Consider the following 16,909-nt stretch of genomic DNA (forward strand, 5'->3'; position numbering starts at 1 on the left):
CCAGAAGCAAAAGGAAATCAGAAACTTCAGAGAATCTGGTACTTTATTTGTAGAAACAGGGAAGGGAGATTGCAGACTCTCATGTCTTCTGAGTCCTAGAAAATACATTATTTGTCAAAACGCTAAACCAGAGGGCAGACTTACATTTGTTTTGATAAACTGTTCTGAAACTATAGTATCCTTGCATAGATAAATACTGAGGGGAAGTTTGAAACTTTCTCATTAGCATGTGTTAGGTACTACTGTAGTCCTGAGAGATTTGCCTTACACAGTGAAGTACTGTTTCAGTGAGAATACTATTTACTGTTAATTCAATTAAATGCCATGTGAAAGCAGTGAAACCAATCTTTCTTATGAAGTGATATGGTCACAGGCGTGACGCATAGTCATACTCATTATCTAGCATCTTTTTTTTTCAAGGGGGACACTAGCACCCACTGTTGAGCTGAGAATTTAGACACCTGTTCATATTGCTCCTGGAAATGTAAGTCTGCATAATGTGGATCCCAGCTCTGGGCTCATTCCTCAAAGTGGCAATGCAGATTTTTGTGGCTGTCTGTAAAATGCACACAAGTTGACCATTATTCACAACGTCTAATTAAAAGCATCTTGAGGGTTTCTCTTTGCAGCCAGCTGAATGCTATGAATTCTGGCGATGTGGATTTCATTAGCCAACCACAGGCCAAGGAAAGGTTTTCAATCGAAGATGAATGACAGCTAATCCTGCTGCTATTCCATTTGTCTCTGGTGCAAGCCTAATAAATGACTACACACATCCTTGTCCATGTGTTGGCAGAGGGAGTGCAAACATGGCATATGACAACATACCAAACAGTGTGTAATCACTGAAAATTATAGCCTAAATAATTCCTCCCCTTAGTGGAGCAGGATCAGGTTTCTCTCACTGAACGCAGCACGATGGGCCAAGTCCTCCTTTCCTCAGCACATAAGGCCTGGAAAGCAGCAGAACAGCATGGCTCCATTTTGTTGGGAGAGGACAAGCAGCAAAGAGGCTGTAGAGAGGAGGAATGTGCTGAGTAGAACTGGTTTAAAGACAAACCTTTTGTTCCACAGGAAATTCTGAGTGCTGGGGGGTGGGAAATGGAGAATTTTCTCTGCTTCAGAATGAAACATGGATTTTTTTTAAAAAAATATATTTTCCCAGTGTAGAGTGAAAAAAGAGGGGGAGGGAGGAAGTAATGAAAAAAAAACCACTGCACTAGAAGCAAAATTCAAAGTAAAATTGGGCTGGGAGGTGCAGGGTCTGGTGCTTACAGCTCAGCCAGCATTCCCACGGCTTTTCATTTTCCTTTTGCAGAGCTGGGAGCTGAGCCCTGGATAAAACAGGGGAGCTCAAAGCTTCAGGAAGCTTTGTGGTCCCTGGCTACAGGGCAATCTGCATGGCAGGGCTGTCCTGGAGTTGCATACCCTGAGAGTCCAGGCTTCCAGGCAGCCCACCAGGCGAGCTGGCAGGAAACCAGCTTGGAGCCTTGCCTGTGCTGTGCTGGAAGTTCGTTGAGTCTGATATGTCTCCCTGAAGCATTTCAGTTCTGATGAATTGGCATTTTCCAGTGAAAACCTGTTTTGTTGCTAAAATCCTCGCCAGCTGTAGCCCTGGATGCCATGCAGCAGCAATTCTGGCACCCTGCACTTGCAGGTACTTTGTCGTAGGTATGGTTGGGATGGTGTTGAGTCCTTGTCTAAAATTTGTGTGTTAAAAAGACGAGAGAGCAAAGGGTCACAGGGCTGGTGTTACTTATCTGTCCCTCTAGTGCAGGTGCATTTTTCTTGTTTCTGTGCTAATCTTTTGCGTGAAGCTGCTTTGCTGAGGTTTGCTGTACCACTTTGGCACTAAATCTTTAGGGAAGAGTGGTCTGCCAGTTCTTGAGGATGCCTTTGCTATGAAAAATCATGCAGAACAATTGATGGGAGTTCCCAGCATGGGGAACTCAGTGTGTGATGTGCATAAATCCAGAAGGATTTTTTAAAAATGCAGTAGAGCACATAGTGTGCCAAGTTAAGAAATCAAGTAACAAGTTGATTAAGCATCCTTCAAAGAAAGGGGAAAATTGGAAACCCCTAAAAAGTAACTCAGAAAATATTCCTTTTCTGCACATCCCCAGATGGGACAGATGCTGCATCCTTTGGCTTCACATCCCTTGGATTCTGATCCTTGTCCAAGTGAATGGGAAATTCATCCATTTTGGGTGGGAAGGAAAGGGGGGGTTATAGGCACCAAGAAACTCTTCCAAACAATTTCTGTCTGCCAAGGAGACCATTTCAAACATCGCTCCGTAGCATAATCCCGTCTGTCACAGCTCTTGTTGGTTTACAGAAACCAAATGAATTTTCTGCTTGTGAACAAACAGAAAGGTGCACACTGCACAGTGCGATCAGGGTCTGGCAAAATTATCATGCATGTAGGAGTAAATACTCTTCCTCGTTACCCCAAAAGGGAATAAGCTCTCTTATGGACAGAAACCTTCAGGCTGTTCATCAAAGCTAGAAATCACCCTTCCTTCCTGAGCAATTACAGCAGAACATAGTGTAATTAAACAATATCCAGCTACAGGAAAGTACATCCTTTTGTGGTAGTTAAACTGTGAGCCTCTTGAATCAAATCCAGTAATCAAAGCAGGACCCTCTAGATTTAAAAATGTGTATTTTTGTATTCTGAGATGAAAAGTAATAATTTTATATTATTCTTGTCCGCATACCTAGAGTTAACAGAGCAGCATGTAACAAGTAGATTAATTTAACTCTCACAAAGGACACACAAATATTCAGGATAATTTTAGAGTTAACCTTTCTTAATGCATGCAAGTGGCTTCACTGAAAGTCAGTAAGTCTTGGCGTGAGACAAAAAGCTGTAAAAGAAAAATTAAGATAGAATCATTAGCCAGTCTTTTGTGACTCTGCTTAAAGTCAGCAGCTTCTGAGGGAGCTTGTTTGGGGAAAAAGTTGAACACCACCTTAAAAACTAGAGTTATTTTCTGAAGAGAACTGTCTGAGAATTTGGATCTTGATGCTTCAAGCTTTGAGAAAGTTTATATGACTCTCAAGTCTGAAGAAATCTTAGTTTATAAGTTAACGGCAAGGTTTTTCTAAATGCCAGCACAGCAGTATTAATCTGGTGTCTGCAAATCAAGCTGTGTTTTGTTTTGTTCAGCGTTGTCAGAAGCAAAGACAGCTGGAATTTGAATTTGTCCAGCAATGATAATGTATGAAGTAGCTTAAAATGCAGCTTTTCCCCCTTGCCACTGTGCTGGCCTCGTTAGCAATTGTAGTCTTGCACAATTTCTCAGTTGGCTGGGTGTAAAGTGCCTTTGGAGGAGGACACAGTGGCCCTATCCATGCTGGGTTTATTGGATAATTTGAAACTGCTTTCAGGCATAGTCAGCTCAGGACAAATTTGTGCTATCGTTGGTAACCTATAGCGATAAGAAAACATAATGCAACAGACTGTAGTGCGTAGTGATGGAGAATTATCTGTACAATCTTGCTAGGTAGATCGTTACCCAAACTCTTGGTGACATGGTGTAAGCTGCACAAGTCCCACAACAGTATGTACTGATGGCAAATCACCCCTTCTATAGCCGTAGTTGCTGTTTGAACCTCACACCGTTTCTCTGTGGCGTGGGTAGGAATTGTCATAGGAGACAATGGGATGTGTTGCTAAAGGAAGGGTTCCAGCTTTGAACTGAGTCATTGGTATGTTAATCACTTACATGAGGATAGGGCAGGATCTGGATCACATACTGACAAGCACTGATTTACAAGAGGAAAGGGTGGTGTTAAGCCAGCCCACACAGCAAATGTAGAAAGCTGGAGCAAAGCTCTGGTCCTGCACTGCAGTGTGATGCTGTTTGGTATTCTTGGCCAGGCAGGGAGAAGAAGGTAGAATCTGGATTACCCTGTTTAAACGCAGGTTCCTGTGTTTATCCTTAACTAACTGCTGCACCCAGGAACTTCATGGGAATTAACTAACGTCAGCAAAATTATTTGTGATCTTCAGATGCAGGGTTACTGCAGAGATGTAAAGAAGTAGCTTTCATTGGACATTGGAAATAATTAAAAGAAAGGCCATTTTTGGGTAGAAGTTAAGCAGCAATGATTCTTGGTGTTGTTGTTATCCCATGTGATACCAAAATTTCTTTCCCTTATGAGATACATATTTACTCCTCAAAGGATGGAATTAATTTAATTTAAAATCACCCAGGTAAAAGCTAGAGGTTTAGTCTCCACCTGATTTCTGGGCCTTCTAGAGTATCGCTGGAAATAGAAAGGCATTCAAAAGGTAGTTTATTTCCTTTGCATTAGACACCCATGTTGTGACCCAGAGCTGCCTATTTCTCTCCATCAAAGAGAGGGCCCAGACAGCTGACTTAAGCTAGACACCTAGCTTTTAGATGGGTACGGACAGATAAAATGGATTTCGCCCACAGAAGGCAATTCTGATTTTGATATACTAGAAGGGCAAAACTTTACTGTAAAACAGATTGCAACAGAAGGCTTATATTCCAGCCAGCAGATGAAGGTGTTTACCATCGTTACGTTACATTGCTGACTTATGAAGACAACTTCAGAAGGCTGGTAATTAAAACCTTTTGAATGAACAGTTTGAATCCAGTTCAGAATGTCTTCTTGCAACAGCTTTACCCATCTGACATATTTTTGTGGTCATCTTTTTAAGTCTCTTTACCTCCACAAAATACGGTACTTGCATTGGAATGGTTGTATTCACCCAAATGAGGGATCAGTGTCAGCTTTGCAGACAAGAAAAGGACATTTTCCATAAGGTGGTCACTGGTGGAGTCTAAGGTGGTCACTGGTGGAGTCTCATGGGACATGGACACCTTTGTATGCCCATGACCTGTGCAATGAGTGACAATGGTTGAAATTCTGTGTGCCCTGCAAAATCAGCTAGAAATTTTCCCTAGCAAATTCAATTTACAGAATTTTGCAAGAGCCCTCTTTTGGTGTTAAGAGTAGTTCTGCCTTGGCTCCAGATTTTTTAGGATAACCCCATTCATTAGAAGGAGGAACAAAAATAAACAGAGACTGGCATGAGTGCATTGTAATTGACTGTGATTTGAGAAACACTACACTTGCCAGGGGCACTTACTGGGAGGTATATAAAAATGTAAAAACATTATCAGAAGGAAGCCAATGGCTTTGTTTAGGTTCCCCTGAACACTGTTTCACAAACATAAGGCACAGTTTGTTATCCTCAATTTCTTCTTCTTCTCTTTTGTGTGTGTATGTTTTCGTCTCACTTCTTTATTAGGCTTGGAAATCTCATGGGACGGAGACAGTTTTGTGGAAGTCATGGCTGCGCCACATCTGAAAGGCAAACTCTGTGGTCTGTGTGGCAATTACAATGGACACAAGCGAGATGACCTGATTGGGGGGGACGGGAATTTTAAGTTTGACGTGGATGACTTTGCTGAATCCTGGCGTGTGGAGTCCAACGAGTTCTGCAGCCGCCCGCAGAGAAAACCTGTGCCCGAGCTCTGTCATGGGACGGTCAGGGTGAAACTCCGAGCTCACCGGGAATGCCAGAAACTCAAAGCATGGGAGTTTCAGAGCTGTCATTCAACGGTGGATTATACCACATTTTACCGGTAAGTGTGGCTTGCTGCAGAGGGAGATAGTAAGTTACTGTGTGAGGAGAAAAACCACACAGTTGGCCCACTTTCAATAGCGTTTGAGCACATGCTTTGAGCTGCTTTTGCTAAGAATTAAAATGCAGGCTTAGACTTACATTATGATGGCCTTTTCTGAGTCAGGAATCGGAAGAAGATGGTCCTGAGCTAATAAAGACCTGAGCAGCCAACAGTGAGAAAGGTAGGCAGGCTTGTGATCACCTAGAGAAAAACTACTTTTGGAGACTGAGGAGAGAGGGGAAAGAGACTTCAAAACATTTTCGTGTGCTCTTTCTGATTTCAAAGTCAGCTGTAAAGTTGAGGCTGACTTTAATTGCTATTGCTTGTGGTGCAGAGGAGTGTGTCTTCCCAGAAGCATTTTGAAAATGACTTTATTAAAGCATGGATATTAAATATTACTAGTGCCTCTTGGATGGTGCAGTTTGTGGGTTGCAAGTTTGAAAGGAGAGAGTTAACAAAAAGTTCAGTGTATGCCCATCTTGCCCTGGGAGAAAAGGAAGACAGACAAGGATCTAGAAGCCTTGTCTGCGTGAATTATTTAAGATTTTTTTTTATCTTTAAAATGCTTCCAGTCTAAACCACAGAGACATCATTTCTGTTCTTTAATTGGCATGAGTTTATTTGCCCCTCACTCAGTAAATAAAATTGGCTTTTCTTTTGATTGCCTGACATAAAAGATAAAAGCAAGCCGAGTCACAGTTGTATGATGGTGGATGGAGCTGCCTGATCTCTGCGTTCCCAGCTTTCCCCACTTTTGCACATCTGCTGAACTATTGGGCTTATTAGGAAAAGCTTTCTAAAATGACTCCATTTCCCTTATGAATTGCCTTTCCTCTTCTTTTATAATGAGACAGAAAGACTTTTATCTACCCCAGCAGAATACGTCTGGGACTGGGAAATGCTAGAAGAAGACACACAGCTTGGCTTGTAATCTGTGTGCTTCTGCATTTAGTTTGCCATAGTGTATCCCTGTGCTAGGAGCCTGGCAAAGAGTGAAGATTATATTGTGTGCAGGTTATAATATTTTATCTTTTCCAATGGCTGGAGCCACAGCAGAGAGCACTAGAGATGCTAAAACACACACACGCAGGGTCTGTTGAATGCATTTTAGCAACATTCCCATCTCACTTCCATCGTCCTCTAAAGGTAAGTGATGACAATGCAAATGGAAAACAGGCACAGAGAGATTTGTTTCATTTTGCAGTGGATTTTTTGTCCCTTTTTTAAAGTAGCTTGTGATTAATTTAGTGCAATACACTTCCTGACACCACAGAGGAAAATGATTTATATTTTGGCTACAGCAGCCAGAAAAAAAACCTCTACATGCTTGCACACAAGAATTACTGTAGAGCATTTCTGTTCCTTTAAAGTTATGTCTTCTATTTGTCCTGGAAAGACAATTAAATCAAGCAAGTATTTAATTTGATTATGTCCTTTGCAGAAAAGCCTATTTTTCCCTAAGGAAACTTTACGTTGAAATGACCATCATATTCTGTCAGAAGTAGCTGTTCATTTGCTTCCATGTAGATGTTGCCAGCTGTTAGAATGCTCAGCTCCCAATACAGGAATCAAAGATAAAAGATAAACTAAAATTAAAGAATGGTATTTAGTAGAATGCTACTTCTTGTTAGAAACAGACAAAAGCTGTAGCAAGCAATGTATTCAATGACCATGGCCATTTTTCATACTAGGAAACTCCCGCAAAGAGGTAATAATTATGGGACACACATTCAATAAAGTTCTGGGAACCTTTCTAACATAAATTTTCGCATATATAAATATGCATGTGTTTGTGTGTGTGTATATAAGTATAAATATGAGTACTTAAGAGATTTGCATTTTTCATGAATTTTTTTCAAAGAACACATTGCTGGTGACGTAATTTTGCAGAAAATTTAAATGGCCATTAAAAGAAATTGACATTAACATCTACAGCTTTTTACTGAGGTCTTTTAGAGTATATTTAGTCAATGTTTTCTAATTTCAGACTAGATTTAACTAAATTTTTTCCAGTTCTGCTTTTCTGGCTTTGAACAAGCTCCTAGCAGTAAAAGATGGGAAGAGACAGAATGGTAGGGTCAGTTTATTTCATTTTCCTATCCATCTCCTCTTTGAATTGAATAGCTTCTCAGTTTTTACCTTCCAACATTACATGTTATGGAATCTTTCCATTTGAAATACTGCATTCTCAAGAGTTAACCTTTCTTGGTCATTCTTGCCTATATTATCAACATTGCCTCATTTTCATTATACTGCTCCGGTAGTGACCTGCTGTTAATAAGAATTCTCAGAAATAGAAATAAACTCAGCAGGAACATTACGAATTAGGGTGTGTTTTCTCCAAATACCATAAAAGGCAGTGAACAATGCATTGCAAACATTTGCCTGACATTGTGTTACTGAGGAGATTTCTGTGAAGACGTCTCAAATTCATTTTAAGTCTCATTCTTTTTACAGCTGTAGTTTCTCCTTTTGTTAGTCATCCAAAAAACATATACAGCAAGATTGTCATGATTGTTAGGTGAAAAGGATATTGTTTTAAAGCGTAGAGAGCTAGCTCCATGGTTGTGGCGTGAAGAACAGCTAACTCCTGAGCTTGACCTTCATAGAACTGTGGCACCTTAGGCAAAATGGTTGTGCACCTTGCCCTTAATCCTTTTTTGGATGTTGTGACTTTGGTGACTTGTGTTTCTCTGCAAAGCTCATGGTAGAAGAAAGCACAATGTAAGCGTACAAGAAAGGATCTTGAAATAGTCCAGGCTGCAAACTAACAATTTAGCATCTAATTTTATACCACTATTTTAATTCTTTGTTTTGTAACTAGGCATGCTTTAAGGGCTTTTAATTGTGGTTTGTTTTGTTTAGTTTGGGGTTGTTTTTTTTTTTTCTTTAATGCATTGCTAGTTGTTCAGTACTCATGCGTAATGCTCTAAAAATAACCCTCAGGGCTGAACTTTATGGAGGCAAGTTCATTAAGCAGGGAAACAATTTTGAATTTCCAGGAGCTTTTGGTAAAGTCTGGGTGAAGAAGAGATTAGCGGTGACAGTCATCACCATTGCCACTTGTCTATTTTGATATTTTAATATGGCTAAGCATCCTGGATTAGTACTTGCCAAAAGAAAAAAAAAAAAAAAAGAAAAAGTTGCCAAAGTTACTCAGTAGCAGGTTTTTAGAGGGAATACTTTGACCATGTGTGCCATCCCACACGGTGGGTTGCAAGATGGGTGAATCTTTTTGATCCCCCAAGGGTTTGTGTACTGATGAAAAGCTGACCTCTGCTCAGCAGAGTTGCATGGCCGGTAGAGTCACGACAATGACTCAGAGGAACAATCTAGCTGGTAACTTTATTAACTGACAAACTTAATGAACGAACAAAGGCAATTTGGCAAAGGAACTGTTTCTGGTGCAACTCATTGCAAGTTGTCCAAAGCTTATATACGTGAGTATATGGTAGAGAAGTGAAGAAAGAAGAAAGGAGAGGAGGACAGAAAGCGGAGAGGTATCACCACTCTTGGATCCCGTGTGGTTGTCTTGGGGCAGAGTCTGGATCTGTAGGTGATGGGTCAACAAAGCAAAACGTGTGCGCTCATCCTTACATAGTGTCCTTAGTCCAAGACCACCCTTGGGGTGGCAACTGTCTCGCTTCTGCACAGTCAAGTGTTCTAGGGAGTTCTTGAATTGGGTCAGGGACGTCAGTGGGGTGGCGAAGGTCTTTGGTGATCATGCACACCCCCCCTGAACACCTGTCGACCAGTGCATGCTCGGTTGTTGCCTGCTGGAAGAAGCCAAGGGGGCAGCCCGCCATCCTGCCTCCACAGGGCTCACCCTGCCCCTCTCTGTTCCGCCTCTGCCTGGGCAAGTTGTTTGAGGCAAGGAAATATCTGACTGCCCTGTCAGTCTTAGACACCTTGTATGCAATAAAGCTTTCACTCAGACTCCTGAAGCTGCTCTTTGGTATAAGCAGCACTAAAAACAGGTGATGCCATCTGAATTTCTCATGCTGCTGTTACCAGAAAAAGCTCTATCACATTACCAAACAATATTATGGTACTATTTAAGCTCTTAGATGAGGATTTGGGGAGCTTAGGAGACTTGAGGAAGGAGAAGAGGACCTTCTATGCTCACCAAGCCCTACCCCATGGCTGATCTCATTGTGTATCTTCAAGCTGGTGACTCCAGCCCCAGTGAAGCCAGGGAGCAATGTGGCGTGGAGGCATGTCCCCAGTGTGCCCCCATGCCTGCTGTGCTTGGCCATGGCTGATGCCTCACAGGAGCCTCCTTGGGAGGCACAGGAGCAGCCAGCCCCAAACAGGGGTGTGGGGACCGCAGTGGGAGGGGCACAGCAACGCTGCTGGATACAGGGACAAGCTGGGCTGCAGGAGACACCATAAAGGAAGGCACAGGACTAATACTCCTAAGTAACATCTGCCCTCATTAGCATCTGTGGCTTTCTGGTAGGTTTTTTTTTAATAGTTTGGTATCACCAATAGATTTGGAACGTGACATCAATATGATATCAGTATAGCACCCACCTCTAATACACCTACACTGCAGCTGAGTTGATTCATAATGATTCATAAATACATTGCTCAATACTCTCATTACTTCCATAACTTTGGAAAAATATTCAATGTCTTGCTTTTGCCATGCAGTAGATTTCCCCATCTGAGATTGCAAAGTCTGTGCTCCTAATTCTTGAGGCAAGTCTTTTTATTGTTATTACTCTTCCTATTATTATTATATATTTTTGTTATTGTTGCTATTATTATTATTATTATGTTTTTAACAGACAACAGCTTACCAAATAATTAGTTACCCTTTTTCTCTTTTTTAATTGTCCTAAGAGGTATGTTTTTCTCTCAAACACTTGAATTTAATCATATTCAGTATTTTATGGCAAGCAGTAATTAACATAGTAATAGCCTCATTTGTTTGAATCTGTTAATCAAATACATTCAGGAATTGCAAATCTACTTTATTGCAATTCTTGTCTCAAATGTTCCTTGTGACTGTGCTGACATTACTCCATCTTAGCTCTCGGTTAATCAGTTAATGAGTTTCTATTTCGGTTAACCAATTAACTTTATGCGGCTAATTGCTGCAGTCTTGCAGTTTTTCTAAAATTTTCCACTTAACTAGAGAAAATGTTATTGTTTAGAGTTAGAGCATAAATTGCAGTGTTGTGTAGTCCATCAGCTCTCTGTTATTAAGTTTGACAGATATGCCATGAATGGCTGCAGAGAGCATGTGAGCCGTAGCATTGCTAAGTTAATTACGAGCTCTGTTTAAAAGATGGGGACCAAGGGTTTGTGGCTTTGAAGCAGAAGGTTTGAAGGTTTTTTTCCCTGTTAACAATGATGTCCTACAGCTGTAAAATTCATGTGGTTATGCCCTTGTGTTCACTCAGCGGGATGGTGCAAAAGAAATGTAGGCTGAAGAACGACTTCAGAAAAGCCAGTTTCATGTGTTAAAGGGGTGGGTGCAACTGGGATCTCTGGAGCCCTCTGTTTGCTGCAAAGGGTGCATATTGCAAAATTCTCCCCATGAGGTTTTCTGGTCCTGGCTGTCCATGTAGGCACAGCAATTGCCTGTGCTGCTCCAGCTGAGGCTGGGCTGGTCCAGGGCTCGTCTGTGGTGCAATCGAAGGGCGGCTGTAGCTCTGACTGCTCACCAGGGTGATTCCTGTCCCGGCTCCTGCTCCTGCAACAATCTCCACATCTGTCTCCCCTTTCAAGACAAGCCAGTAGTGTTGGATCAAGAAGAGGACTGATGGCATGAAGCCGTGGCTGGTCCCCTCACAGACCTGGCACAGAGCAGAGGCTGTTGCTCCCACTCTCCCTCATGCTAAGGTAGGGATGTTCGTGCGCCTGTCAGACCGCCTGCTGAAGCTGGCCCTGAGTCTGGGTACTAGCAGCAGTGTAACCACAACAGAGAAGAGCTCAGGATGAAACAATTTACTCAGCTTCTTGGGCAAATTGTCACTGAGCAGCTGTACGACCCAGGGAGCTTCTGGTTAGAAAGGAATTTAAAAATATTTGAAATAATAACTGTATTTTTTTAAGCAAATCTGCACCAGGGCTTGAGTTTCCTATGAGCTAGATGCTCCACTTCCCAGTCTGCTCTGTTCAGCATCTTCGAGTCTTCCATCCATTTGAAGTTACCACTGGAGCTTTAGTTGCTTGCAGTGTTAAGTGCTTAATAATTCAGGCTTTCTGTACAGAAATACTCTACTTTATATCATTCTACTTATACAAGGTGATCCTTTGCAGATCTACATTGGAGAAATGCACAAAGGACTAAATGCATAGGCACTGGGAGAGCCAGTGTTCCCAACTCTTGCGAGAGCACTGATGCTTGGGAACGCATTGTCCACACATACCTGGCCGGGCTGCCTGCTGCCTTTACTTTATGCCCCAGTACGAATTGACCTTATTCCCCAAACCACTTCTAAATGTCAGTCTGTGCATCTTGTGTAAGGCCGTGATGGACTCACTGACATACAGGTAAGAGGCACCGTGACTTACACTGTTGGTGACAGACAGAGCTAACAAATGGGAGAAAATGGACTTGGTAGTGTCCAATGCACTTTGGGATCTCTAGCAGCAAGCATCAATCTTTGTTACCTGTATGCTGATGGTAAGGAATACTGCAAAAGTGCCGCAAAGTCTATAGATCACCACTGTTTTAAGCCTCCTCCTTGAGGTATTTTTCATCTGACATAGCCAAGAGTGAGTGCAAGCTGCCAGAAAAATACTGTTTAGATTTAAGGATTAGAAGTTTGGATTTGGACAAATAGGTTGAGTGGTCAGAAAAGATAAATCTGAAGCCAAGCTGAGCTCAATTATCTGCAGATCATGATTCCTCTTCATCTTTCCCCACACCCCTGCCCCCGGTGGGGTATTTTTCACGTAACCAAGCCTCATCCACTTGTGTCTGTTTAGAAAAGTACCTCAGGAATTTGGAGCTAGAAAACATTCTTCTCTTTGTATCAGTGGTTATTACAGCTGTAAAACATTGAAGCAGTGCCAGAGGATTCACAGATGTCTTTTTTCCTCTTGAGGTATTGGGAATAGGGGGGATGAGGGTGGAGAGGGCTCCAAAATCTGACAAGACTGTGGTGTTGGACAGACACCATTCACCTGGGACGGTCCATGGCTTGCTTCCAGATGAGAAGCGCATGCTTCCCTGATGACCGACTTTGTGCTTCCCTATATGGAAAGTTAATGATTTTTTTTTTTTTTAACAAAGAAAGATTTTTTTTTTATAGGAAAACCAGATGAAGCAGCATACTACTCTGCGATTAAAACCCGGGGAAGTTTCCTTTCCTTCAAGGGATGGCATGTCTGGAATGTGTTTGTTTTGCTTACCTAATTACATGATCACAACCCTACCTGACGCTGTCCTTTTACACTGAATGAGATGTTATTTCCTACTGGTTGCAAGTGCAATATGAGGCTTCCTTCTTTTCCAGGAAAGAACTCAATTTGTGATTATCATGTATGCAGGTATATAGAGACTTATTACAAAAACCTGCTTCTGTCTAGTAAAACTTCATTTCTTTCTGGTTTATTACCTGGCTCAATGAAATTCAAGTCAGGTGTTTCATAACCAAATACTGTCTTCCTCATTGCCCAGTGTCTGACAGATGTGAGGCTCTGCATGTGAAAATGTAAGGTCGGTTTGAGACAAAAACGATCCTGAAGGATTGTAGGAACTATGGGGAAAGGAGGAGAGGAGGAGGCATCTGACAGAAAAGCAGGGTACCACAAATGCCCTTCTCATTTGTCAGTGTGGACTGCATTCCCAGAACTTGTTGTTCCTGGATTACCTTTAACAGAGGTTTGGTGGAGTGGTTTTGTTTGTTTTTCTACAGTGCCTTGGAGTCATGGGATAAAATCCTGATTCAGTGAAGTCAATGGGAATTTTGCTATATTTGGACAACAGTTTTTCATCATTGTGACTGTTGCTGTCCCATGCAAGTTTATTACACTAATCTCTTGCATCAGTTAGTAATCCTTGGTCAGCATTCCCACCATTTGCTGTACCACAAGCAGAAGAAAGCTTCAGCTGGTTCAGACTGGGGCAGACAAAGTGAAATGCATTCAGATTAGGGCTCCCAGGTCTCGTCTGCTTGCCGCTTTTTTCCTAGGGGAAATCCAACAGGTGTCTTTCCAAGGCAGAAGACCTAATTTGTCTGACCACAAGCAACTTGAGACATCCTTTCTGTGTTTCACTAACTTGAGTTCACTTGTGGTTCCTTCTTCTTGGGTATAAGAAGTTTGTAGAAAAAGCCTGCAGTGCTACGTCTGCTGTCCCTCTCATTTCTCAAAGCTTTTCTGCTAGGCTTTTAAATATGCCCTAGGCATGACTTCTTTAATATAGAGCTCCCCATCTAAGATATCCTTATTAAAGCTGCAATCTTAAAATGCCACTATTTCACAGTAAGCATGAGTTTAGACTATCACGTCAAAATACAAGTACATCCCTGTTGCATACACTAATAAATGTTTTTGGAAAGGGCCCTTTCACATTCTGGAAAACACCCCCGATGTTTCAGTAATATAATACAATGCGTGATTTTTAAAAACAAGAGGAGAGCAGGTGTGGAGAGGAACTGGTAGAAAAGCAGAGTGATATTCCCCCTTGTAGAAATGTTTTAAAAGATGCCACCTGCCATTTGGTGCAACTTGATCCATTGCCAAAGCAAAAATATTTGCTACACTGAAGTATTCTTTTTAGCTGCAAGAATAAATCCCATTTTTTGCAGAGACCCTCTTCAGGAAAGTTGTCAGCATCATAAGAGGAAACCACCCTATGTGTCCATCAGGTACCGCAGAATTTTAACTACAGCTTCTACAAAATCCAAGACCTCTGTTCGATCTCATTTTAATTAACCTCTGAGACATGTTCACAGCAGGGCTTTCTTTGCTAGTTTGTTTTAATTTAATTTTAGCTTTTTATGTTTTAAGTTTTATTGCAGTATTGATTTTAAATAAAATCCAGAGATGCTTAGCTGATGGTAATATGTCTATTTCCATGAATAAATAATTCAACAATCCAACCCATCGGATCTCATATTCTGCCTTGGGCAGAGCCTAATAAGTGTTGCAAAGAAGAGGAAACCCACCCGTACTGTAGCTGGCCAACTGTGCCGTGTCATATATGGTGGAGAAATCCCTTTCAGGCCCCTGAGATGATCAGTTTACATCTCATAGCATGAAATTTTAATTACCTTTCCTTTAACATGCATAACTGCAAAGCTACTATATTTCAGCTCCTATTTTAAGCCACCTGCAGTATATCCTGCCTAATTAGACACACAGCAAAGATGAACGAGGGTGTTTATAAGCAGGCAAATGAGACGAATTTGTGGGAAACGTTTTAAAAATAAGCTTAACCTAATCCTCCTGTTATTCTTATGAGTTCATTTATGCTTCTGGCAGGATAACCAGACAAAGCAGGACGTGAGCTGTGACCGGCACAAAAAACTTTTTTGTAGAAAGTTTGCCGTGGAAAGGTTTTGACAGCTCCGAGCAGCTTATTGAGCTTGCTTTCGCTGTCATTCAGAGAGCTGACTTGCCACATGCGAGGGGTCCCTTCTGGAGACTTTATATGGGTTAGATTTAGCTGAAGGCTTTCTTGTGGGTGTTTTTAATAGCTAAAGGGTTTTACTTCACTTTTGCTGTTGTTTCCTAGATCTCACAGGGCATCCAAAAAATCTGGGGTGTTCCCTGCCTTTGAGATCTCTGGGGACCTTTGCATTATGTCAGCTTTTTAGTAGCTGTCTGTGGTATAAAGTAGCAGTCCAGGGTAAAGGCAAATCTGCTCCTCTCCTGTCCATCCCCATAAGGGCTCGCTGTATCGATAGGCACGTGAAGGTCCCATACTCCACGCTTGCTCTCTCCAGCATGCAAAGTGCTAGTGTGTAAAACTTCTGTTAATTACTCAAGCCTCATTTTTCCTTCAGTCTTCACAGCACACGAAGGAATCAGCACCTCACATTACCGGTGATTTACACAGCCTCGCAAACAAGCGCGGCACAAGCCATTTCGTCAGACCTCTACCACTGCCGTTCAACCTGCAAAATGTTCACACCCTGGGCAGTGGAGCACCCAGAGCAAGAGTAGATTGAGCACCAGGCACCAGCAGCGTGGTGAGAGGCAGGCACGGCCCTCATTTAACTGCAAGCACATGGGTCTTACACAGCCGTATGAGGCAGGGCCAGTGCTGATGAGGGCTTGGGGCATGACAGCAAAAGCTCGTGACCCCCACCATGGCCAATTTTGGCACCTGAAGGTTATTGTACCCTGGGGCGTTGCAACACCAGAGCACAGAGCAGACTCATGGGAAATAAGGTAAGAATGGGTGGAGGTACTTGTGTTTATACAAGCAGTATGTATTTATCCATCTCAAATATTTACCATCACAATAACTAATCTTGGGTAAGGTACACAGCACAGGCTGGATGCATGGGTATGTGTGTCAGGCTCACCCACCCTTTAAGCTGTTGAGATGCCACTTAGAAAAACATGTGTGAGGTTCCGCTCTCGTAATTAACTCTGTCTCTGGTGGACTCGTCAGAGCAGGCATAGACTTATGCTAACGTGGTGAGGTCTCAAGACTGGAGATTGCCAGTGCCATCCTGGAGCAGGGGTAGAACTAAAATGCCACTGGATCCAAAATGCACTATAAACAGTCCCTTCCTCACCCAAAGGGAGGGCTCTGCATATGTGAGAGCAGGTGCTGTGATTTCACCTCTTTATCATGATATGCAGAGGATGAGAGCATGTAAGTCTCTCCCTGACTCCCCCACTTAAGCCAGTTGAAATTAAAATTGGTGGGGAATGTGCTGGGAATACTGAAGGGAGTTGGAGCCATATGTTTTCTTGCATTCCTGGGTACTCCTACAACTAACATTCTGTTTATATAATATTCCTGAAACATAAAAGCTAAAATAAATCCAGCATGTGAAAATTAATAACAAGTCATTTCTCTTATGATCAGTCCAGAGGAAGCTGTCGTAAGTGTTAAGGTATTCAGACAGCTGATTTTTGTACATCAGCTCTCAAGTGAGGTATGTAGTTTACAGAGGGTGAGTGCTTAAGGTTATGTAGTCTGTGAGTACATGAAGTAAGAGGCTGTTGAGGATGGTGGATACCATGGCAGCAAGGAAAAAGTTTACAAAGTTCATTTCCTAAGTGCTCCTTCTTAGCACTTTACATTTTCAAATTGCAGTGTAAAC

The 16,909-nt window shown here is 42.0% G+C and overlaps 1 protein-coding gene across 1 annotated transcript in view; it reads left to right on the forward strand.

Annotated features, from left to right (window-relative positions):
* Nucleotides 1–16,909, forward strand: part of BMPER (BMP binding endothelial regulator) — a 153,784-nt gene that overhangs the window by 103,431 nt on the left and 33,444 nt on the right. Inside the window, exon 13 of the mRNA XM_009635303.2 lies at nt 5,288–5,624. Coding sequence (XP_009633598.1) covers nt 5,288–5,624 — 337 coding nt within the window. The remainder of the gene's footprint in view (nt 1–5,287; nt 5,625–16,909) is intronic.

The sequence above is a fragment of the Egretta garzetta genome, unplaced genomic scaffold, assembly GCF_000687185.1.
Source record: "Egretta garzetta isolate BGI_Z169 unplaced genomic scaffold, ASM68718v1 scaffold713, whole genome shotgun sequence".
Lineage (NCBI taxonomy): Eukaryota > Metazoa > Chordata > Aves > Pelecaniformes > Ardeidae > Egretta > Egretta garzetta.